Source organism: Scardinius erythrophthalmus (assembly GCF_964197995.2).
Source record: "Scardinius erythrophthalmus genome assembly, chromosome: 10".
NCBI lineage: Eukaryota > Metazoa > Chordata > Actinopteri > Cypriniformes > Leuciscidae > Scardinius > Scardinius erythrophthalmus.
In genome coordinates this window covers 1,835,229-1,859,927 of record NC_138230.1, presented here as the reverse complement: position 1 = coordinate 1,859,927, position 24,699 = coordinate 1,835,229, and the positions used below count along the sequence as shown (strand labels likewise).

Sequence of the window (24,699 nt, the reverse complement as noted above, 5' to 3'; positions counted from 1 at the left end):
ACCGCTGAAAAAGTCCTTCACTCGTCGCTGCTGACGAGCTGGGGTTAAAATCAGGAAACATGAGTAGACATAATTATACATTTGTAACATTATGGAACTTGAGATAAGAACTTAATATGTTTTGAGTCTTTTACCATGGAAGACCCTTTTTGCAACACAAGTGTGTATAGTGATAAATAAATAAAATAGTACAGTAGACGCTCTAGCGGTTAAGCTAAACTGAGGCCGGCTGCATAAACCTCTAAGACTATAGTCTTACAAGTTTGACTTAAAAAAAGAATAAAAAGTTCATAGCTTTTTAAAATCAGTTATATAAAAACATAGATTAGCCTATTTTGATACCGAAAACTAAGACTGACTGACCCTGACCAACTGCTAGTGGGTCATACTAGAACTTAAGACACTGTACATGTGTGTATATAACGGCTATGTTTGGCCCCTGCGTGCGTCTTGCGGAAGAACATTGTGGCCGGAAATACTTCTCTGTATTATCCCGTGTCACGCAGGTGCTGTGCTCCTCCGCAGCAAGGGTCTAAAATAGTCCCACTATAAACACTCATTATAGGCGTAAAGAAATGATTCAGGATAAGACAAAAACTTGGGTTTGCAAGATAGATGAATTATGAACTAAAAGAGTTACATAGTGTACTTTTAATCACGACTTACAAAGTCATGTTTTATTAAGTCAAGTCATTTCAAGACTTTATGTCGTAATTATGGCACAAGAAAATGATGACAGTCATAATTAGAAGATAAAAAGTCGAAATGATGACATACTAAATAAAGATCGACATTCAAAAGGTAGACATTGAGATAAAAATCTGAAATTGACATTAAAAGAAAAAAATTTGAGGTGTTGAAATTAAGGTTCAAAATTGAGACATGCCAAATCGAAATTATTACAAAGTAATTTTTATGAGATTAAAACTTTCACTTTTTTTCATCATTATTTAATTATCACATTATCTGAAATTAAGATATTATAAAATTCTGTCAATTTTATTTTAGTGTGCTTTGTTACTATTTAATGTCATGCTTTATACTATGTGTCATAAATATAAATTTACAAAAGAATGTTTATTTTTCTTTTGTGGCATATTGGAAAAGTCCTAATTCTTCTTCTTTTAACTCCAGCTATATCACTATGGCCTTAATATTCAGCTATGTCTTTAAAACGCATTTCACAATTAACAAAATTTTCCCAACTAATTTTTTTTTTTAATTTAACAGAATAAAATCAAAGTAAAGTTGAGACAACGAAAAAAAGAAACATAAAACCTGTGACAAAACAAAGACATTCAAAAAAGATATAATTAAGTGCAAAGTTCCAGATCATCATAGATTTATCAGCATATTAATTTTTATTTACAAAAGAACTCAAGCTGATTCTTTATTTACATCAGTTCTCTTGGCAAAAAATCAACAGTTAGCCTGAAATCGAACACGTGATGGAGGCGCAACACTTGCGGCGTTTGATGAAACATTATTTGCATGATAAACTTCAACAGCTGATTCAGCTTCTCCAGTGCACAACTGCATCATTCCTTTATTACATGTACAAGAATGTACACAATTATAAGAGAGGTCACACAAGAGACCAGTAGTGATCATATCGAGGTACAGTAGCACGTCACTCTTTATCCGCGATAAACACATGATCAGCCCTTTTATACCAACACAAGCACAACATCAGTTGGAGTCGGTGTCGTCGTCGTTGTTAGCGTAGTCGTCCTCGACTAGCGCGACGCCAGGTTGCGTTCCCCACTCGTCCTCGTCGTACTCGATGCTGTCGTTGTCCTCAAGGAGCTCGTTCGCAGGCTCCGCTCCTCCCTCAGCCACACCCACGCCCACATCAGCCCCGCCCCCCTCCTCAAACTCCGCCTCCGGAGCGGCCGCGGCGTAGCCGTTGTTATTAGAAGAGGCCACGCGCTCGAGCCCGTCGTCCTCGATGTAAACGCGCTGGTGGCACATGGGACACGTGTCCTGGATGTACAGCCACTTGCGCAGGCAGAGCGCGTGGAAGTAGTGGTGGCACGGCGTGATGCGCGCGGACGTAGCGAACTCCTGGTAGCATATGGCGCAGACGTCCTCGATGTCCCGTAGCTGCGCGCCTTTGAGCTCCGGCAGCGAGTTGATCTTCTTCACGGCGGTGCGGCGGTTGATGAACGTCTTCCAGCCGTTCTTAGCCTGCAGGTATATGTTGAAGTACGCGTGGAGACACATCATGCACGCGCGGATCTTGCTACCCGCCTCGAACATCATAGTGTACGCGCCGTTCCCGAACATGATCACGCCGAACACGAACTCGATTACGTTTCCGGTGGAGCGCACGTAGTACACGTAATCGTCCAGCTTCTCCCAGAGCACGTTGTAAAAGCCGTCGATCATGAAGAGCGCGTAGACGGTTAGCGACACTAGCACTTTCAGGCAGAGCTCCACGCAGAACGCGGTGACGGCGAACAGCCACGTGTTTAGCACGAACTGATGCCAGAGCACGTAGCTGAGCAGCACGGGCAGCGCGAACAGAGCTAGCGACACTAGCAGGACGGGAACATGTCTGCGCACTGAGGAGACGTGCGACGCGCTGAGAGACATTAGCACTGGATCCGTCATGCCGTGGATGAAGTGCAGGATAGCTGTTAGCAAGAGGCACATGTTCCTGCTTAGCCGCACCAGCCGCTCCTCGGGGTTCAATCCGCTTAATCCCGTTTGCAGCGCGAGGATGAAGAACAACACAGGCGCTACGAAGCCTAACCGCTTATCCTCCTCCTCGGTGGAGCCGATGAACGCTAGGATGCTAAGCCCGAGGTAGTGCGCGAGCGAGGAGATGACAGCGCTCATGCCGAGCACGGTTAGCGTGGAGTCGCAGCCGCTGATGATGAGGTTGCCGAGCAGATCCCAGAACACGTCCCATCCTAGCGGAAGCCCGCTTTCAGAGCGCACCACGCGCACCACGTACGCTAGGATCACGGCCTGCGCGGTCATGCGTGTTAGCCAAAACACGCGCAGTATGTCCGGGAAGCGTATGCGCTTCCATGTGTCCTCGAGCAACAGCTGCAGGCCGTAGATGCGGTACATGTGGCGTAGCAGTAAGTAGACGTAGCGGCACGAGTAGTAGAACCACTTGAGCTTTAGCAGGAGGTTAACGGCAGAGTGCGCTGCTAGCACCGCGCCGGACGCCAGCGCTAACGCCTGCCGTGCGTCCGCTGGCAGTTCCGCCGCCATTCCGCAGAGCGGCGCCATGATGTCCGCCACCAGCAGGGCGGCGCAGAGCGACTGCACGTTCAGCAGCGCCACGTAACCCAGTCCTAGCAGTAGCTGTAGCAGCGCTAGCGCTAGCCAGAGCGTCGGCCCGTTACGCAGCGGCAGCAGCGCCACCGCCGGAGACGTGCCATAGTAGTTGAGCAGAACCGAGGCCGCGCCCAGCAGAACGCCCGCCAGCAGGGTGTAGAACTTGAACAGGGACTTCTGGGAAAGCACCAGAACCACACCGGAGACCAGAATACCTGCAAAACACAGACAGCATGAAGACTGACGCGCGACACACAACATGCTAATGCTACACATCAATATTCACATGGTAATAACGCCTCATGATTAGTTTTGCGAGAGAACTAGTCACTTCAACAGGAGTCCGCATGATTTGACACAAATTTCACGGTTTGACTATATTTAGGGCCCTATGATGCGGAAAACTGAATATATTGTATATCGTGGAATTTCACAGGATTTGTACATTTTTGGATGAATTAATAAAAAGCAGGACTTACGATATAGACTAGTGTGTGACTGTTAAACCGCAAAAACACTTTTCAAATATGAATCCTCCATTAACACACACACACACTCACTAACACACACACACACACTCACTCTCACACACACTCACTAACACACACAAATAAAATGTGAATCTTGCATGTTTCTAACATTTTTCTACCATGTTTTAATTTTAACAGTAAATATATATTGTGCAGTTTGTTAAATTTTATATGATTAAAAGCTAAATTAAATTAATGTTTTACGCCTTCATTTGATTGCCAGAAAAATTTTAATGACACATTTTGGCAGAAAATAAAAATTTATTAAATTGTTGTTTTTCTTAATTCAATTAATTAGACATGCTTTTTGATTACTAAAATGTAATTTAACCATTAGAATGGAGTTGCAATTCGACTGAATTTCGGATTTTGGGATATTTATCATACATTCTCTCTGAACTAAAGCTGTAAACTATTCAGTAGTGTTAATAAAAATATCGATATTTTTCAAGGTATCATATCCAAGTCACAAACTCCAGTATCGTGACAACACTACAGTACAGGAACCAGTGATATTACTGATTAAAATTAACAACTGATTTGCATACAAACATTTAAATGACAGTTTTAATGACATAATAATGTTGTGTTGTCCAAACATGTAAACGGTGGCTGCCATTCTCGTGATGGTTCATGAACACTGTGATTATTAATTACATATTATTTATGACTCTTGCGTCATATGAATGGACGGACAGTTTTGACAGTTTCTCCCACGTTATAAACACACGGAGATCAAAGCGCGTGATTAGACTGTCACTCGGTTCTGCTTCCAGGCCCGGTTCGCGGATTTAAGCTCATTATCTCTGAATTAAACAGCAGAACCAGAACCTTAGCATCAGAACCCGCCCGATCGACCCAGATCCCGGCTTGGCGGACTGACTGACTCACCCAGCGCGCGGATTAACGCTCTTCCGGCGGTTCCGCTCCATCCGGTACCGGGATCAGAGTATGAGTTTAATATCGCGTCGATTATAAAGATGCTCGGGACCCGCAGAGCCACATCCAGCACGGCCAGAAAGTGCTGACCCAGCCGCCCGTGAGCGGAGGCCATGGCGCGACGCCGCTGTCCGGGAACCGCAGGTTTCGGTGCTGTGACTCGGTTCGATGTCACGCAGGATCTCCACTGGCCGCCATTTTGGCTCCGCTGCTGTTGCTATGTGAGGAACGCGGAAGTGACTAAGCACATGCGCGCGATGCAGAGTGCAGAATACTACACGACACACTCGGGTTTATGATGAATAATAAACAGTAATAAAATAATAAAACTGTTATTCTTATGATTTCTGTTTATTTTTAATAATCACATAAATATTTAAACACTTTCAGATATATTTTTATATGTACTCATTTTAAATATTTACACAATTTAAAATATATTTGTAATTTATATATATATCAATAACAACAAAATAAAAATGACACATTAACAGTTGTTTTAATATTATAGCTTAAAAATGCATTGTAATTTTAATTGCGTTTTGCATATATTTGATATAATCATGAACATTCATGTATGAACTGTATATAACTATGCTTTTTTTTATCTAACAGCAAATCTTAAAAGATGCACATCTTGTTATTTTGTTTTTTATTAATATTTTGAATTGGCAATTATTTTTATATTGTCAGGTTATATTTTAATTTAATTTTCAGATATGTTATGTGCATTTATGTTTAACTTTTTATCTTTTTTAAAAAACATTACTATTTAGGTTTAATACATTTTTTATTTCAGGATTAGTTTTTATTTATTTCCATCAAGTAATTTTAATGCAACATTTCTAATCTCCGTGCAGTTCTACATCTATTTTTTTATTTTATTTCAGCTTTATTTCAATGTAAATAAATGGCTTTATTTTAAAATTGCTTAGTTGGGGACATTTAATTTAATATTCAACAATATTATTGATCTCCTGCATCGACACCATTATATGAGAACTGAACTGAGCTGGACGATGACATCACGGTTTCCTCCAGAGCGGCTATATATATATATATAAATGAACTAACTTAATAACTTTTTACAGCAGAAATGAAGCATCACTGAACTTACTTAAGCTGGACTGTGACGCTATTCTCTTCTGGAATCAAACTTTGTTGTATTATCTTCCTGTTATCTCTGTAAAGCTGCTGTGAAACTCTGTGTTGTAAAGAGTGCTGTATAAATAAAGCTGACTCGACGTTAACAATAATAACCATGTACACATCGTTCCTGTCACTTTTATTGAGCATCTTCAGTTTAACAGACACGTGTATGGACATAAAGCCGTTCTCATGAGCTGGTCTTGAAGAAAAGTCTTGTGGTGTTGTTGTAGATGGTTTCACTCAGGTCCAGTGGGTCTTCGTCCCTCACCGCCGCCAGCACCTCCAGAACCTGTCTGATAACACACACACTCACAGTATCAGTCATCGTCAGCGCGTGTGTGTGTGAGTGAGTGAGTGTGTGTGTGTGTGTGTGTGTGTGTGTGTGTGTGTGAGTATGTGTCATACATGATATGGCAGGGCTCGTTGCGGTCCTTCACACAGTGTCCCGTCTCCCACTTCTTCTTGGTGGGGAATGAGCTTCTGATCATCTTTGCTCCGGCATGAGTGTGTTTAATGCCACACCACGGCGCGTCTGTGACACACACACATGAAGAAACACAGAACCGCTGTTTCTTGATCATCAAATCATCATATTAGAGTGATTTCTGAAGGATCATGTGACACTGAAGACTGGAGTAATGATGCTGAATATTCAGATTTGATCACAGGAATAAATGACACTTTACTGTATAATCACATAGAAAACAGATGATTTACACTGGAATAATATTTCACAATATTACTGTATTTTTGATCAAATAAAAGCAGCTTTGGTGAGCAGAAGAGACTCTTCCAGTGAGAGTAAACATTCTTACTGACCTCAAACTGTAGCTGAGTTTCCAGCAAAAACAAATCAGTTATATTAATATATAGTGATCCTGAGATATAAAAAGACTCGGCCTGAACCTGTTTCGATCATCAGTCGGTCCGATGGGATCGACTTCATCACCTCCAGATTCTCTGCTGTTTTCAAAGAGCTAAGATATAGAAATAAAATGTTTTAACGATGAATAAATGGTGAGACAAGCATCAGACAGAGACACTGAACTCACCAGCCGTTGATACCGATGTAGAGATCGAGATCTATCAGAGCCGCTGCGTCCTGACGCGTGCCGTCAAACGAGTGAACCTGGGAAACACACGAGGAAATATGGAGACAACAGGAAACGCTGAGGAAACACTGAGGAAATATGGAGGAAACATGAAGGAGAAACAGAGGAAATATGGAGGAAACAACAAGTAAACACAGGAAATAAGGAGGGAACACCAAGGAAACACAGAGGAAACATGAAGGAAACATGAAGGAGAAACAGAGGAAATATGGAGGAAACACCAAGGAAATAGGGAGGAAACACAGAGGAAACATGAAGGAGAAACAGAGGAAATATGGAGAGAAAAAAACAAGGAAATAGGGAGGAAACACCAAGGAAACACAGAGGAAATAAAGAGGAAACACTGAGGAAATAGGGAGGGAACACCAAGGAAACAGCAGAAATAGGGAGGAAACACTAAGGAAATAGGGAGGGAACACAAAGGAAACACAGAGGAAATAGGGAGGAAACACTGAGGAAATAGGGAGGGAACACAAAGGAAACACAGAGGAAATAGGGAGGAAACACTGAGGAAATAGGGAGGGAACACTGAGGAAATAGGGAGGAAACACCAAGGAAACACAGGGGAAATAGGGAGGAAACACTGAGGAAATATAGAGGAAACATGAAGGAGAAACAGAGGAAATATGGAGAAGAAACAAGAAAACACTGAGGAAATAGGGAGGGAACACAAAGGAAACAGAGGAAATAGGGAGGAAACACTGAGGAAATAGGGAGGGAACACAAAGGAAACACAGAGGAAATAGGAAGGAAACACTGAGGAAATAGGGAGGGAACACTGAGGAAATAGGGAGGGAACACCAAGGAAACACAGGGGAAATAGGGAGGAAACACTGAGGAAATATAGAGGAAACATGAAGGAGAAACAGAGGAAATATGGAGAAGAAACAAGGAAACACTGAGGAAATAGGGAGGGAACACAAAGGAAACAGAGGAAATAGGGAGGGAACACTGAGGAAATAGGGAGGGAACACAAAGGAAACACTGAGGAAATAGGGAGGGAACACAAAGGAAACACAGAGGAAATAGGGAGGGAACACTGAGGAAATAGGGAGGGAACACTGAGGAAATAGGGAGGGAACACCAAGGAAACACAGTGGAAATAGGGAGGAAACACTGAGGAAATAGGGAGGGAACACAAAGGAAACACAGAGGAAAAAGGGAGGGAACACTGAGGAAATAGGGAGGGAACACCAAGGAAACAGCAGAAATAGGGAGGAAACACAGAGGAAATAGGGAGGAAACACCAAGGAAACACTGAGGAAATAGGGAGGGAACACCAAGGAAACACAGCGGAAATAGGGAGGAAACACTGAGGAAATAGGGAGGGAACACCATGGAAACACAGCGGAAATAGGGAGGAAACACAGAGGAAATAGGGAGGGAACACTGAGGAAACACAGAGGAAATAGGGAGGAAACACTGAGGAAATAGGGAGGGAACACAGAGGAAACACAGCAGAAATAGGGAGGAAACACTGAGGAAATAGGAAGGAAACACTGAGGAAATAGGGAGGAAACACAGAGGAAATAGGGAGGGAACACTGAGGAAACACAGAGGAAATAGGGAGGAAACACTGAGGAAATAGGGAGGGAACACAGAGGAAACACAGCAGAAATAGGGAGGGAACACTGAGGAAACACTGAGGAAATAGGGAGGGAACACTGAGGAAACACAGAGGAAATAGGGAGGAAACACTGAGGAAATAGGGAGGGAACACCGAGGAAATAGGGAGGGAACACCAAGGAAACACAGAGGAAATAGGGAGGGAACACAAAGGAAACACTGAGGAAATAGGGAGGAAACACTGAGGAAATAGGGAGGGAACACTGAGGAAACACAGAGGAAATAGGGAGGAAACACTGAGGAAATAGGGAGGAAACACTGAGGAAATAGGGAGGGAACCCTGAGGAAACACAGAGGAAATAGGGAGGAAACACTGAGGAAATAGGGAGGGAACACCGAGGAAATAGGGAGGGAACACCAAGGAAACACAGAGGAAATAGGGAGGAAACACTGAGGAAATAGGGAGGAAACACTGAGGAAATAGGGAGGGAACACCAAGGAAACACAGAGGAAATATGGAGGAAACACCAAGAATACATAAAACAATATGGAGGAACCGTCATGATGCCAAAAGAAACAGGTCACACTCACCACTCCACCGACACACCGGTCTCTGTTCCTCTTCATGATATCTGTGAGGGACACACACACACACATAGGTTACTCACACACACTCAACATCACACACACGTTTCCAGAAGAAACTCCATACCAAGGAACTGTGTGTGTGAGTTCCTGCAGTGGAGGAACATGGGTAACCGAGTCTCTTCAGCCAGATCAAACTGCAGCTCGAAGTATCTGTGAGATCCAAACACACGAGATCAACATCACATCACCACAAACACACAAGATGAACATCACAACATCAGCAACAAAAAAACAGCTTTAATGTCGGCAAAACACTCACTTCAGTTGAGTTTCTTTGGGACAAAACTCCAACCGGTCAAAATCTGTGAAGCATTGGAAGAAAAAAACAGCAAAACAGATCAACTGATGATCATTAATTACATCTGATTAATTAATTGTTCACTTGGATAGTTCTACATTGTCAGGAAATCAGTAAATGCGATATATTTCCCTGAGGATTGTCATGATGGTTTACCGAGGCCACACTCTCCCACAGCGACCACCTTCTGTGTGTTACTGAGACTCAGATCCAGCAGAGACGACAGGTACTGATCCGAGCCCAGCGAGTCGAACTCAGAGCAGCGGGTCGGGTGACAGCCCACCGTGCTGAAGAACCCCTCTGCACACACACACACACACACACACACACACACACACACACATTACTGTGTGCCCGTAGATCTGCAGCGATCCCGCATGGAGTGATGTTACCTCGGGTCTGAGCGAGTCTGAGCGCGTCTCTGCTGTCCTCCAGGGATCCTCCAGTGATGATGAACTGAGGAAACATCAGGATCAACCTCATTCCTGCTCAGATTACACTTATTAATGATGCTGAGGACCTTTACTGAACACACTGAGGAAACACTGAGGAAAATATGGAGGAAACACGGAGGAAACACAAAGTAAACTGATGAAATCACAGAGGAAACACTGAGGACACACTGAGGACACATGAATGAAACACAAAGGAAATTCTGAGGAAAACACAAAGGAAATATGGAGAAAACAAAAAAAACTGAGGAAACATGGAGGAAATATGGAGGAAATAAAGGAAACATGGAGGAAATATGGAGGAAACATAGGAAACACTGAGGAAACATGGAGGAAATATGGAGGAAATAAAGGAAACATGTAGTGATCGACCGATATATCGGTCGGCCGATAAATCGGGCCGATATTTGCGGGTTTGACGTGTATCGGCATCGGCCGATATATCGCGGCTGCTGCGTTCGCCGATAGTTTTTTCCCGGCATTATTTACAGACAGGCGTCCAGGCAGCTCTCTGTTGCTGGAGACGCTGCAGTTCACGCGCAGCCCATGCACTGCCCATGGAAGCCTCTTCAAGACAACGGCAAGTTTTAAACTTTCAAAGCGTCTTTTAACTGTTTGACTTAGCTGAAATATTGCCATACACTTTAAAAGTGGAAACACGTTGCTTTATATGTGCGTGCAACTAAGCAAGTTTGTGGGTCCAAATGGAAAACGCGAATGCCTCATCTATAAAACTGCTTGTCATTGTATTTAGGGAGCTGTAAATAGCTAAGTTTGAGGCTATCCATATGCATACGGCAGCTGTTACGAACACTGTTCATAGGATTAAATAATGCCGACGTTGTTCCGTGATATTTGTGGGAGTTTTATTCAGCGACCACCTGGCTGAGGTTTGGACGTGTGCTCATAAAAGAAGCGACGCGGTTGCGACACGCATGCGATGCAGCGCGCTCATTTGTCCAGGCGCTTCTATGCCGTGGTGAGATGGAAACAAATACATTTTTAGGGCCTGTTCACATATCGCGTCTTTTGCGCGCTCAAGTTCGTTATTCGTTATAGTAATTTTAGCACTGAACTTTTTTTTACTTGTTCTACCTCACGTTTTAAATATTTGTCAAATATAGTTTTTTTTTTAAAGTTCAATAAATGTTCCTTTTTTAAATTGAGACTTGTAACATTTATTATCATCATTGTGTCATTTTTATGATTTAAATTGAGTGAGCAAAAGCAGTATCGGCTCCAAATATCGGCCCAAGAAAATCGGCAGCCCGTATCGGTCATCGGCTAAGGCTGATGAAAAAAAATCGGTATCAGCATCGGCACTAAAAAATCCATATCGGTCGATCCCTAGAAACATGTAGGAAACATGGAGGAAACATGGAGGAAACAAAAGAAACACTAAGGAAACATGGAGGAAATATGGAGGAAACAAAGGAAACATGGAGGAAATATGGAGGAAACAGAAGAAACACAGAGAAACACTGAGGAAACATGGAGGAAACATGGAGGAAATATGGAGGAAACAAAAGAAACACTAAGGAAACATGGAGGAAACAGAAGAAACACAGAGAAACACTGAGGAAACATGGAGGAAATATGGAGGAAATATGGAGGAAACAAAAGAAACACTGAGGAAACATGGAGGAAACATGGAGGAAACAAAAGAAACACTAAGGAAACATGGAGGAAATATTGAGGAAATATGGAGGAAACAAAGGAAACACTGAGGAAACATGGAGGAAATATTGAGGAAATATGGAGGAAACAAAGGAAACACTGAGGAAACATGGAGGAAACATGGAGGAAGCAAAGGAAACATGGAGGAAATATGGAGGAAACAAAAGAAACACTGAGGAAACATGGAGGAAACATGGAGGAAATATGGAGGAAATATGGAGGAAACAAAGGAAACACTGAGGAAACATGGAGGAAATATGGAGGAAACAAAGGAAACATGGAGGAAACAAAAGAAACACTGAGGAAACAAAGGAAATATGGAGGTAATATGGAGGAAACAAAGGAAACATGGAGGAAATATGGAGGAAACAAAAAAACACTGAGGAAACATGGAGGAAATATGGAGAAAACAGAAGAAACACTGAGAAAACACAGAGGACACTGATGAAAACACTGATGAGAACCGATGAAAACACAGGAAATATGGAGGAAACAGAAGAAAGAAACACTGAGAAAATATGGAGGACGAGCAAAGAATACACGAAGGAAACACGGAGGAAATATTGAAAAAAAGAAGGAAACGTGTAGGAAACTGGAAATATGGAGGAAATATTGAGGAATAAAACTGGAAACACGAAGGAAACACTGAGGACCTAATTTTTTCTCAAATATAATTTATGGATGATGATGACCTTTGCTGACCTTCTGCACGCCGACCTTCAGCGCTCTCTCGATGACCTGAGGAAAATCATCTGAGAGACACAACAGACGTCACACACTGTGATCTGCTCTGAAACAACATGACACGCGTATAAAGTGTGTGACAACACACTCATCATGGAGAAAATCTGCCCTACATTCATCCCGCATCACTTGAAAAGCAAGTGTACCTAATAAAGTGGCCAGTGAGTGTATATTCTTCATTTTTAATAGCAATGAGTTTCATATAGTCATTACCTTCATGTTTCTGAGTTCCTCTATAGACTCCTCTGAACATCGAGTCTGTTAGATTGATGCCAATATCTGCAGACAAGACCGATATTGTGTTCATAATAGAGCTTAAAACCACAGTACATGTGTTTCTTTATGAGTGACAGTGTCATAAACCTACATGTTTCAGTCCTTCTGCTGAAAGATAATTTCTTAAATGATCAGACACAAAATATATTTATCTCTCACCTATGAATCTGAAGTTTGCCATTGTGATTTTTGCAGAAGTAGAGAAATAAAACCTGCACGCGCTTCTCAACGCGCCCATAAACACAACAAACACGTGGTCGAGTGGGCGGGGCTTCGCGACCCGGAATAATCTCTAGTTGGAGGATCGATGGTCTAAAAAGTAATGATTCTAGGTTGAATTTGAATGGCATACTAGCATACTTCTTGATATGGCAAAGACAGTAAAGTAGTGTGCTATTCTAAATTCAGTCAGTTGTCTAAATTGCGTGTAGACTGATGTCACGTGTTTCTGTTACTTTCCTCAGCGCTGCTCAGAATGGACCAATCAGAGGAGAGGAAGCTGCGGCAGATTTACATTAAATATCAGAATGGAATAAATATATTTTAACAATTGTCTTCTCCAATGCGGGTTTTTTTATGTTTTAGATAACTTTTTATTAAATATTATCATCCTCGTGTGATGGACAACATCCTAAACTTTAAAAAGCTACTTTGTATTTGTATGTACAAAGACCAATTGATACTGTGAAAAATTAATCTTATAAATATGTGTATAATATTACTTTTCTAACCACCATAGTACTGTACTGTGTGTCATTCTTTAAATCAAATATATATTTTTTTTTCAAATGTACTTTTATTTTATTTTACACTGGCCAAAAAAAAATAGGTTTTTAAAAATGGATCGAGCGCCACCTGGAGGACAAACTATCTATCTATCTATCTATCTATCTATCTATCTATCTATCTATCTATCTATCTATCTATCTATCTATCTATCTATCTATCTATCTATCTATCTATCTATCTATCTATCTATCTGTCTGTCTAATCTGTCTATCTGTCTATCTATCTATCTATCTATCTATCTATCTATCTATCTATCTATCTATCTATCTATCTATCTATCTATCTATCTATCTATCTATCTATCTATCTATCTATCTATCTATCTATCTATCTATCCATCCATCTATCTATCTATCTAATCTATCCGTCCGTCCGTCTAATAATAATACATTGTTTTTTAATGTGCTTTTCTCTGTGACTCATTCATTCCTGTGTGTGTGTGTGTGTGTGTGTGTGTGTGTGTGTGTGTGTGTGAGAGAGAGTGTGTGTGTGTTTCATCTGGATACTGAAATGAAAACTACAGATATAAGACAACATTAGTGACAGTGATATTCACCTTTTCTGGACTTTAAATGTTGAAATTATTTGATTTCTTTCAGTGGTTCAGATTATTGCTACATTTTTATTATGATTATTATTGAGCACCACAAATCTTGTACATATATAATGATGTAATGTCAGTACAGATGATGTAAATACAGTAAAGATATGCATTCATACACAACAGACATTACCACTGCACATCACAGGGAATAAACTAAGATGACTACACAAAAGTAATACATTAAGAACTTAAGATAATTCATTGAGAACAAAGTAAATACCAGATATTTATTCATACATCAGAAGGAATTTAGGCATTACAAATAAAGTTAAGTTTAACTTTTCATGCATTTACATTTATGGATAATGAACGAGAAGCATTAATAAAAGCTCTGTCTTGATTTCATGAGATCTTAAGCTTGAGTTTGAGCTTTAATCACTGACACATAAATCATTATAGGAGGGACACTGATCTAAAGGAATAAAGAAAGAGAAATAATAATATAGGTTCCAGGTCTCTTTAAAACATGCACACATTCACTCTTATTGGTAAATCTAATATGAAAATGCAAAACATGTCTTGTCTCATCACATAAACAATAGCACAAGTTCAATTCAAAGCGGTGAGGTTTCATAACTAAAGTTTGAGACGTTCACATCACTGGATATCACTGTCCGCCACACACACACACACACACACACACACACACACACACACACACACACACACACACACACACACACACACACATCACTTGATATCACTGTCAGCCGCTGATACACACACACACACACACACACACACACACACACACACACACACATACACACACACACACACACACACACACACACACACACACACACACACACACACACACACACTCTGGTGTGAGTGACAGACACTAATGACAGACACACACACTAATGATCTTCAGTAATTACTGTCACACACACACACACACACACACACACACACACACACACACACACACACGTGCAGTGTAATGAGTGCTCTCAGAGTTTGAGCCCTAGACACATCGCCAGCTCGTTCTTCTGGATCTTCCCGTCTCCGTTGAGGTCGCAGTGACCCAGCAGAACCAGTTTAAACTTGTCCAGGTCCGGGCCGCTGAGACTGGGCTGAAACACACACACACACACACACACACACACACACACACACACACACACACACACACACACACACACACACACACACGAGCATCTAACCAGCCGGATCAAGGTCAGGGATTCTGTGATATAGTGAAATAATGAGCTTCACCTTCACCAGCTCCATCATGTCTTTGACGAAACCATCGACCTCTTCGCCTTCCAGAGCGTTGGTGTTACTCTACAGCACACACACACACCACACACACACCGCACACACACATTTCATCTTCTGGCCAAACATAGTTTAACCTCATGCACTAAAAACACAAATTAAAACAAATAAAAATTAATAAAAACTAAATAGACACACAATTTAAATATATAAAAAAATTCAATATAAAAATAAAGCTAATTGACAGGATTTAATAGTGTCTGAAAGGCTCGTTTCTCCTCTCACCACGTCATAGTGAGCGAAGATCTTCTCGAAGTCTCTGCGTCGATCCTCCTGACTGCCGGCCTGAACAAACACAGCAATAAACTCATCATTACAGACCATAAACCTGTGAAACAGCACCAATTTATACTTCATATCTCACTCGCTGGAGTTTATTCTTCATATCTCACTCGCTGGAGTTTATACTTCATATCTCACTCGCTGGAGTTTATACTTCAAGGCCCCTATCTCGCACCCAGAGCAATTGACTTTGTACAGCGACGCATGTGTCATTCCTATTTTGCACCCGACGCACAGCGGACTTTTCCCTCCACAGACGCACGTCGGTAAACCCTGGTGCTATTTTGCAGTTTCAGAAAACAATTCCTCCACTGACCAGGAGAAACCTCGTCTAAAGTCAGTGGTGCGTTATTCAGATGCTCTTTTAAGGGTGCATGCTTGGCCATAATCAATGTAGCGTGTGCACAACGCACATACACTTTGCTTATCTCATCTACACAGAAGCAGCAGTTTTCATTTGTGCAAATCATACATTATTACAAGGAAAAATATTCCACACGAGGGAAATCATTGTTGTGTCCATGAAGATGTGAAAAAATAGGCATACATTTAGCTTACACATTTACCCAGATTATCATACGCCTGTTTAACTGAAGCTAATCTGGGTGTGTTTCTCCATCCCCAATGTCACTTCTCTGTGTTTTACGGCCCTGACGAGAGCGCCGGTCTCCTCGGCTGTGAACCGCTCCTGGCAAATCCGCCGTTATAATAGCAATCCGCCATGGAACAAGCACGCCTGCTCTTAAAGGGAATGTGAGATGAGGCTCTGATTGGTTTATTTCACGCTACTTCAGACCAACACATTTTAGATTTGCGTCGGGCGCAAGAGTCATTTATCCCGCCGGTGTAACAGCAACAGCGCCCGAGACCCGCCCTCAAAGTTACTTGCGTTTCGCGCTTGATACATGCGTTTCAGATCGTTAAAATAGGGCCCTGAGTTTATACTTCATATCTCACTCACCTTCATCTCAAACTTCAGTAGGAAGTTCTCCTTCAGCGCCAGGATCCTGGAGACAAACATCAACATCAATATAAAGATCATTCACTATATATTCACATATTTCTATGCATATTTAAATACATTATTATGAATCAAACCAAAATAAATCGAATTATGATTCATGTATGCCTCATTTAGTAAAGCCCAATCTGAAGCAGATCATCTCCAGTATATCTTATTCCACACCGAGTGGAAAGAGACGTAACCTCGCTTCCCTGAGATACCGGATCGAGCATTGCGTTTGGGTTATTAATAAACCACATGCTATGGGGAAACTTTATTTTCTCTGAATACTGAAGTCTGATTGGTTCACGCTAGTTTCCCCATAGTGTGTGGATTATTAATATCCAAACGCAATGCAAAGTGAACCGTATCGAAAGGGAACTAGATAAACTTAACAGAGAAAACCATCAGTTATACAGTTTACAGTTATTAGACACAAACATCTGATTGACCAATCATAATCAGTTATTCCAGAGTCATGTGACTGATGAGATTAGCATCACCTCGCCAAATCATTCAGATCCAAACGACCATCCTGGTTTTTGTCAAACATCTTCATCTGAAAGTCAGGAGGCAGAATCACATGAGCTGGTTATTATTCTTAACTACATTTATGTTATATAATGAGTCAATACACCATCAATCCTTTATCCAAAGCGTGTTCTTGTCTTACTCTGATTCTGTCTCGGTTCATGGATCCGCGTGTTCATTTTGTGTCTATGTCTGGTGTGTTTGTGGGTGTGTGTGTCGGTGCGTGTGCGTTGCCTAGTCACCACAGCTGATCACTCTAATCAGAATTCACAGCTGTAGCTAGTCAGCTGCCTTTATCTAGCTGGCGTGTGAACTGTGTGTTGTCGGTTCGTTAGAGTTCGTCAGAGTATCCATGCTGTGTGACATCGTCTGTCTAGAGTTTCTTCAGCCTTATGGATCTTGTCTGACTTCCTGAGTATTACTATCTCTGTCCTTGCTGTCTCAATAAACTGTCTTTCATTTGCACTTGGATCTTGGGACTCGTTATTGTGACAGAACGAACCGACCACGATCGAGTGCGGTTGAGTTGAGTGAGATCCTGTTGAAAAGCAATATTCGCATGCAACAACAGGAGGAACAGACGATGGCCATGGGTGGGTCGCGCTGTCCAGGCGCTGGTGGCCCAAGTTTCCGAATGAACTAAACAGTTGCAGCAACTAAGGACCGAGGCGGTTTCTGTTCAACATCCAGCCGCGCTCAGCCCACCTGCTTCTGCGGTTCAGACCAGTCGCCCCACTGAGCCCCGCCGTCCGCCCCCAGTGTTCTACTCCGGTGAGCCCCAGTTATGTCGCTCGTTTTTGGCCAAATGTTCTCTGTACATCTCTCTTCAACCTTCGTCATTTCCTACTGAGGAATCTAAGGTGGCCTTTGTTATAAGCTTGAAATAAAACCTTTGTAATAACCTTTGTTATAAACTCATAGATCTGGCTATTCAGGTGGATACGAGACTATGGCGACGAGGTCCACGGACACAGAAAGGGTGTTCTGCCAGTGCACATGTTTCATGTTTCACTTTCCCCTGGCGAAACTATGAAGTCTTTTCCAGATCCTGGGCAGGTCCCGTCTATCGCAGCAGGAGAAGCAGAGAAGGAGAGAGGGGAATATGTCTGTATTGAGGAGCCGCCGGTCACATCGCTCTGCAGTGTCCGGTGAAAGCCAGCACCTGCCAGTAGGTAAGAGGTTACTGACGGGTGAGACTACACTGACTAAATCCTCTTTTTCAGCTACTCATCTTCCTATTAGCTTGAAATTGCATTCTCAGAGTTATGACTGTGAGGCTCTAGTGGACTCGGGAGCAGAGGGTCATTTTTTAGACATTAATCTTGCTCACAAGCTCAAGATACCTGTGATGACGCTCTCTCAACCCATCTCTGTAGTTGCACTGAATGGTCAACTATTACCCTCCGTCACACACACCACTGCCTCCTTAAGACTCGTCACCTCTGGCAGTCACTCAGAGAACACTGACTTTCTTTTGATTGACTCTCCTTCTGCTCCTGTGGTTCTGGGACACCCCTGGCTTGTCCTCCATAATCCTCATATAAACTGGGGTATGAATTCTGTTTTCACTTGGAATGAATTTTGTCATGCTTCTTGTTTGTTGTCTGCGTGTTCTTCTGTGTCTTGTTCTGTGTTTCAGGACGAACACACGGATTTGTCTAAAGTGAGTATCTGGACCTGAAGGGAGTGTTCAGTAAGTCTCGAGCTGCTTCCCTACCTCCGCATCGTCCCTATGACTGTGCTATAGACTTATTGCCAGGTACGTCTCCGCCTAAAGGCAAGTTATATTCGCTTTCCTCCCCGGAAAGGGAGGCCATGGAGAAATATATTTCTGATTCTCTAGCAGCCGAGATCATTCGCTCCTCTTCTTCTCCGGCTGGTGCGGAGCTCTTTTTCATGAGAAAGAAAGACGGCTCTCTTCGCCCCTGTATTGACTATCGGGGGCTTAATGACATCGCGGTGAAGAATACTTATCCTTTACCGTTGATGTCATCAGCCTTCGAGCGTCTGCAGGGAGCATCATTTTTCACAAAATTGGATCTCCGTAACGCTTATCATTTGGTTCGCATAAGAGAGGGGGATGAATGGAAAACCGCTCTCAATACCCCCAGGGGGCACTTTGAATGTCGCGTTCTTCCTTTCGGGCTCTCCTTTCGTTTTCCCCACGATTTTCCAGGCACTCGTCAATGACTTGTTGAGAGATATGGTGGATCAGTTAATTTATGTTTACCTGGATGACATACTGATTTTTTCTCATTCTCTCCAGGAACATGTTCAACATGTCAGGCGAGTGCTTCAGAGGTTGCTAGAGAATGGGCTTTATGTCAAGGCAGAGAAATGCATTTTTCATGCACAGTCTGTTCCCTTTTTGGGGTACATCGTCTCGTCCGAGGGAGTGCGCATGGATTCCGACAAGGTTCAGGCTGTGGTGAATTGGCCAACTCCAGATTCCCGCAGGCCCTGCAGAGGTTTCTGGGCTTTGCCAATTTTTACCGGCGGTTTATTCGCAATTTCAGCCAGCAAGCCTCTCCTTTGATGCTTTAACCTCCAACAAAACTCTGTTCAAGTGGTCCAGCGCAGCGGAGGCTACGTTTACCAAACTGAAAAGCTGCTTTGTTTCAGCTCCCATACTTGTCGCCCCTGATCCGTCTAGGCAGTGTGTGGTGGAGGTTGACGCATCAGAAGTAGGGGCTGGTGCGGTTTTATCCCAGCGCTCTTCCGCGGACAAGATGCACCCCTGCGCGTTTTTTTCTCACTGACTGTCACCTGCGGAATGTAATTATGATATTGGTAACAGAGAGTTGCTGGCATTGAAGCTTGCCTTGGAAGAGTGGCGTCATTGGTTGGAGGGTTCGGGGGTTCCCTTTATTGTTTGGACTGACCACAAGAATCTTGAATACATCAAGTCCGCCAAAAGGTTAAACTCTAGGCAGGCTCGGTGGGCTCTTTTTTTTCGGTCATTTTGATTTTTCTACATGTTACCGTCCGTGTTCTAAGACCATCAAGCCGGGAGCTTTATCCCGAGTTTTTGATCATTCGGAGCGCCATCTTTTTCCGAGCCCATTGTGCCGCAAAAGCTTTTTGTTTCTGCGGTCACGTGGGCAATCGAGTCGAAGGTCCGCATGGCCTCTCAAGGGGTAACGCCCTGCCCGGATGCCCACCGGGTCGTTTATTTGTGCGAGACTGTTTCAGGCCCGAAGTTATCCGATGGGGTCATTTTTCCAAGGTTGCTTGTCATCCTGGGGTTAAGCGCACCACGTTTCTCATTAAACAATGGTTCTGGTGGCCATCTATGGCTCACGACGTTCGTCTTTTTGTTTTGGCTTGCCCAGTCTGTGACACGCCGATTTTGACCATGGTGGACTGGTTCTCGAAGTCAACTCAGTCCTATGCCCAAATTACCCTCTGCCAGGGAGACAGCGGTTGCTGTCATTGACCACGTTTTTCACATACATGGCCTCCCGATGGATGTGGTCTCTGACAGGGGGGAATTTTGTCATTTGTTGGGGGCGACTGTTAGTCTTTCTTCTGGGTTCCATCCCCAGAGTAATGGGCAGACGGAGAGGGCCAACCAAGATTTAGAACGAATGTTGCGATGTTTGGTCCATCAGAATCCCTCCTCTTGGAGCCAACAACTCTCATGGGTTGAGTACGCACATAACCCGTTACCAGTCTCAGCTACGGGCCTATCTCCGTTTGAGTGCAGTTTAGGTTACCAGTCACCTGTGTTTCCCAGTATGGAATTCGAAGTCGCGGTTCCCTCTGCTCACGCTCTTGTCCAGAGGTGCCGTCGCACCTGGAGCAAGGCTGGACAGGTCCACGGTGTTTCCACACTGTGTTGGTTTACCGGTCTAGAGTTTACATCAACCAGCATCCTTGTCTGTGTTTCCACACTGAGATTGATTCCTGCATCTTCGTCTGAGTATCCACGCTTGTGGCATTGTCTGTCCAGAGTGTTCCTCAGCCTTATGGATCTTGTCTGACTTCCTGCGCATTACTATCTCTGTCCTTGCTGTCTCAATAAACTGTCTTTCACTTGCACTTGGATCTTGGGACTCATTATTGTGACAGATTCACTATAATAATAATAATAATACATTTTATTTATTTGGCGCCTTTCTGGACACTCAAGGTTGCCTTACAAGAAGGTTCATTAGAACAAACTAAAAACTAACTAGGGTAAAAACTAGCATAAAAACAGGTTAAAATACATCAGTTAAAAGCAGTACAGGAGGACAATGCAGTAGTGATCAGAGTAAGTAGGCTTGTCTAAACAGATGAGTTTTGAGTGTGGATTTGAAGTGTGAAAGTGAGTCAGAGTTGCGGAGGTCAGGGGGGAGAGTGTTCCAGAGCTGGGGAGCAGAGTGGCTGAAGCCCCTACTCCCCATGGTGACGAGGCGGGCTGGCGGAACAATGAGATGGAGAGAGGAGGAGGAGCGGAGAGAGTGGGCAGGTGTGGCAATATGAATGAGATCAGTTAGGTATGGAGGGGCGAGGTTATGGATGGCTTTGAAAGTGAGGAGCAGGATTTTGTAGTGGATGCGGTGTGTGATGGGGAGCCAGTGGAGCTGTTGGAGGACTGGGGTGATGTGCTTAATGGAGGGTGTGTGAGTGATGATGCGTGCAGGAGAATTCTGAACAAGTTGGAGTTTATGGAGGGTTTTTTGAGGGAGACCAAACAGGAGGGAGTTGCAGTAGTCGATTCGGGAAGTGACAAGGCTATGGACAAGAACGGCAGTGGAAAGAGGAGTGAGAGAAGGGCGGAGGCGGTGAATGTTCCTAAGGTGGAAGTAGGCTGAGCGGGTGATGTTATTGATGTGTGCAGTGAAGCTGAGGGTGCTGTCCAGGATGACACCCAGACTCTTTACCTGAGGGGAGGGGGAAAAGGAGGAGCCGTCGATGAAAATTGAGAAATTGTTTATTTTACTTAAGGTGGATTTTGTGCCAGTGAGTAGAAGTTCAGTTTTATTGCTGTTAAGTTTGAGGAAGTTTGAGGTGAACCAGGACTTTATTTCATGAAGGCAGTTGGTTAGGGAGGAGGGTGGGAGTGTGCTGTTAGGTTTACTGGAGATGTAGAGCTGAGTGTCATCCGCGTAGCAATGAAAATGAATGTTGTGTGTCCTGAAGATGTCACCAAGGGGGAGAAGATAGATCAGAAAAAGCAAGGGGCCAAGGACAGAACCCTGAGGAACACCAGAAGTGACAGGGAAGGGATGAGAGGTGAAGGGCTTTAGCTGGATGAACTGGGAGCGGTCGGAAAGGTAGGAGCGGAACCAGGTGAGGGGAATGCCAGTGATGCCGATGGAGGAGAGTCTGTCCAGTAGGATGGAATGCGAGATGGTGTCAAAGGCTGCACTGAGATCAAGCAGAAGGAGGATGGATAGTGAACCGGAGTCAGCAGAAAGGAGGAGGTCATTGGTGATTTTGAGAAGGGCCGTTTCAGTACTATGGAGGGAGCGAAAGCCAGATTGAAATTGTTCATAAAGGTTATTGGAGGAAAGGTGGGTTTGAAGTTGAGCAGCAACAGTTTTTTCCAGGAGTTTGGAGATGAATGGAAGGTTTGAGATGGGGCGGAAGTTATTGAAGTCAGTGGGATTGGAGCCGGGTTTCTTGAGTATGGGAGTGACAGCAGCAGTTTTCAGAGAGAGGGGTACAGTACCAGAAGTGAGGGAGGCATGAATAATATTAGTGATGAGGGGGGAAAGAGCGGGAATTGAAGCTTTGACAAGAGAAGTGGGGAGAGGGTCTAGTTGACAGGAGGAGGTATTTGATTTTTGGATAAGAGTGGAAATCTGGTTAACAGAGGGAGGGGTAAATGTTGAAAATGGATGGGTTGAAGTGGATGAGGGTGGAATGGGTGGGCTTAAGGCTAACAGAGTAAGTTGCTGGTGAATGTGTTGGATTTTTGTGGTGAAAAAAGATGACAGTTTATTGCAAAAGTCAGAAGAATAGAGATGGGATGGAAGTGAATCAGGGGGTTTTGTGATATTAGAAATGAGGGAGAAAAGAGCCTTGGAATTGCCTTCATAAGAACTGATTAACCGAGAGTAGTAGGTGGATTTGGCTTTGGAGATGGAGTCTTTGTATTGGAGGATGTGAGTTGTATACATGTCTTTGTGTATGGTGAGTCCAGTTTTCCTGTGGAGTCTTTCCAGTCGGCGGCCTATTGCTTTTTGTTTTCTTAGGGTCGGAGTAAACCAGGGTGCTGTGTTAGTGAAATTGACAGATCGAGTTTTGAGTGGAGCCAGAGTGTTGAGAATGTTTTGGAGGTGTGTGTTGTAATATGAGAGAAACTTGTTGTAGAAAGGCTATCTACACTGGGAAGGTTATTAATATGAGTTATGAGATTGTCCAGGTTGATGTCCTTGATTTTACGGAAGTGAATAGTACGTGGTGGGTTGGCTTTACTGAAAGACAGATTGACATTAAATGAAAGAAGCAGATGATCAGTATAAGGGAGGTGGTCAGTTTTGCAGTCCGTAGGTGTTATTCCTGAGCAGCAGATTAAGTCCAGAATATGTCCTTTATTGTGTGTGGGAAAGTTGACAAACTGTTGAAATCCAAGACTATCGATACATGAGGTAAAATCTTTAGTGAAAGTGTTATTGAAGTTGTCCATGTGGATATTGAAATCTCCCAGTAGTATGACATTAGATGAAAGTGTAGCCAGATGAGACAGAAATGCAGAAAAGTCAGAGATAAAATCCTTGTTTGGTTTTGGTGGTCTGTAAAGAGTCGCAATAACAGTGGGAGTAGGTCCAGAGAGCTGACAGACAGTGGCCTCAAAGGAGAGGCAGGCAGGCACATTCACGGGAACAACTTTCCAGTTCTCACGGTATATTACCGCGAGACCGCCCCCTCTCCCAGACACACGAGGTGCAGATTGGTAAACAAACCCCGGTGGAGTGGTTTCATTGAGGGGAGTGAAGTCGTTTGGCTGCTGCCAGGTCTCAGTCAGACAAAAAATGTCAAACTTACGGTCCGTCAGGAGATCCTGGACGAGGTGGCCCTTGTTCGTGAGAGAGCGGATGTTTAAAAGGCCAATGTTGACCGCAGTGCTGCAGAGACTGACAGCCGCGTTAGCATTAGCCGAGCTCGGGACACGGGCTAACAGCAAATGATCAGCACGGCGTCCGGTGTTCTTCAGAGGCCGGCGAGTGGTAGACCAGAACGACTTGATGGAGTTGGAGTTGTCGTATTGGAAATGTCGTGATCCCCGGTGAGTGCCTCTCTGCTTCTGATATTCCTCCCAGAAACTCTCTGTGGTCTCGTCGTCAGACATGGTTGGCAGCCTTGGAAGAGGAAGCGTCGGAGGAAATGTGGAACGTGGAACGATGTGACACGAAAATCCACATTCAAACCAAAATATCTCTCTTCCTTTTCAATTGCACATCTTCTGTGTCTTCTGTCATCTCCTGTTGTCGGGGTTCCCAGTGTAATTCGGATGCTGTATTCTGCTGAACATTACTATGGTAAGCCTGTTATAAGAGTATATATTTTAGACCTGATGGGATGGTTTTGGGG

The 24,699-nt window shown here is 43.4% G+C and overlaps 3 protein-coding genes across 5 annotated transcripts in view; all 3 read right to left on the bottom strand.

The window, feature by feature from the left end:
* Nucleotides 1-1,220: 1,220 nt before the first annotated feature.
* Nucleotides 1,221-4,977, bottom strand: rnf139 (ring finger protein 139). Its single transcript, XM_081376943.1, has 2 exons — nucleotides 4,713-4,977; nucleotides 1,221-3,506 (listed from the first exon to the last, which is right to left on the bottom strand). The coding sequence occupies exons 1-2, from the start codon at nucleotides 4,873-4,875 to the stop codon at nucleotides 1,690-1,692; spliced, it is 1,980 nt and encodes a 659-aa protein (XP_081233069.1). The 5' UTR covers nucleotides 4,876-4,977; the 3' UTR covers nucleotides 1,221-1,689.
* A 1,031-nt stretch (nucleotides 4,978-6,008) lies between these two features.
* Nucleotides 6,009-13,100, bottom strand: tatdn1 (TatD DNase domain containing 1). 3 transcript variants are annotated; one of them, XM_081376946.1, is made up of 12 exons: nucleotides 12,842-13,100; nucleotides 12,620-12,685; nucleotides 12,365-12,414; nucleotides 9,926-9,989; nucleotides 9,690-9,833; nucleotides 9,495-9,537; nucleotides 9,300-9,385; nucleotides 9,179-9,219; nucleotides 6,962-7,038; nucleotides 6,816-6,886; nucleotides 6,315-6,441; nucleotides 6,009-6,202 (listed from the first exon to the last, which is right to left on the bottom strand). In XM_081376946.1, the coding sequence occupies exons 1-12, from the start codon at nucleotides 12,918-12,920 to the stop codon at nucleotides 6,097-6,099; spliced, it is 954 nt and encodes a 317-aa protein (XP_081233072.1). In that variant the 5' UTR covers nucleotides 12,921-13,100; the 3' UTR covers nucleotides 6,009-6,096. The 3 variants fall into 3 exon arrangements, with proteins under 3 accessions (XP_081233072.1, XP_081233073.1, XP_081233074.1); XM_081376947.1 differs by having other exon boundaries at nucleotides 12,774-12,945; XM_081376948.1 differs by having other exon boundaries at nucleotides 12,365-12,452; nucleotides 12,842-12,943.
* A 1,931-nt stretch (nucleotides 13,101-15,031) lies between these two features.
* The window catches only part of LOC308696819 (secretagogin), a gene marked incomplete at both ends in the record, with an annotated part of 19,932 nt that continues 10,264 nt past the window's right edge, over nucleotides 15,032-24,699 (bottom strand). The window contains 5 exons of the mRNA XM_081375719.1: nucleotides 15,032-15,154; nucleotides 15,297-15,365; nucleotides 15,585-15,644; nucleotides 16,603-16,648; nucleotides 17,148-17,203. Of these exons, the coding sequence (XP_081231845.1) occupies nucleotides 15,032-15,154; nucleotides 15,297-15,365; nucleotides 15,585-15,644; nucleotides 16,603-16,648; nucleotides 17,148-17,203 (354 nt within the window). The remainder of the gene's footprint in view (nucleotides 15,155-15,296; nucleotides 15,366-15,584; nucleotides 15,645-16,602; nucleotides 16,649-17,147; nucleotides 17,204-24,699) is intronic.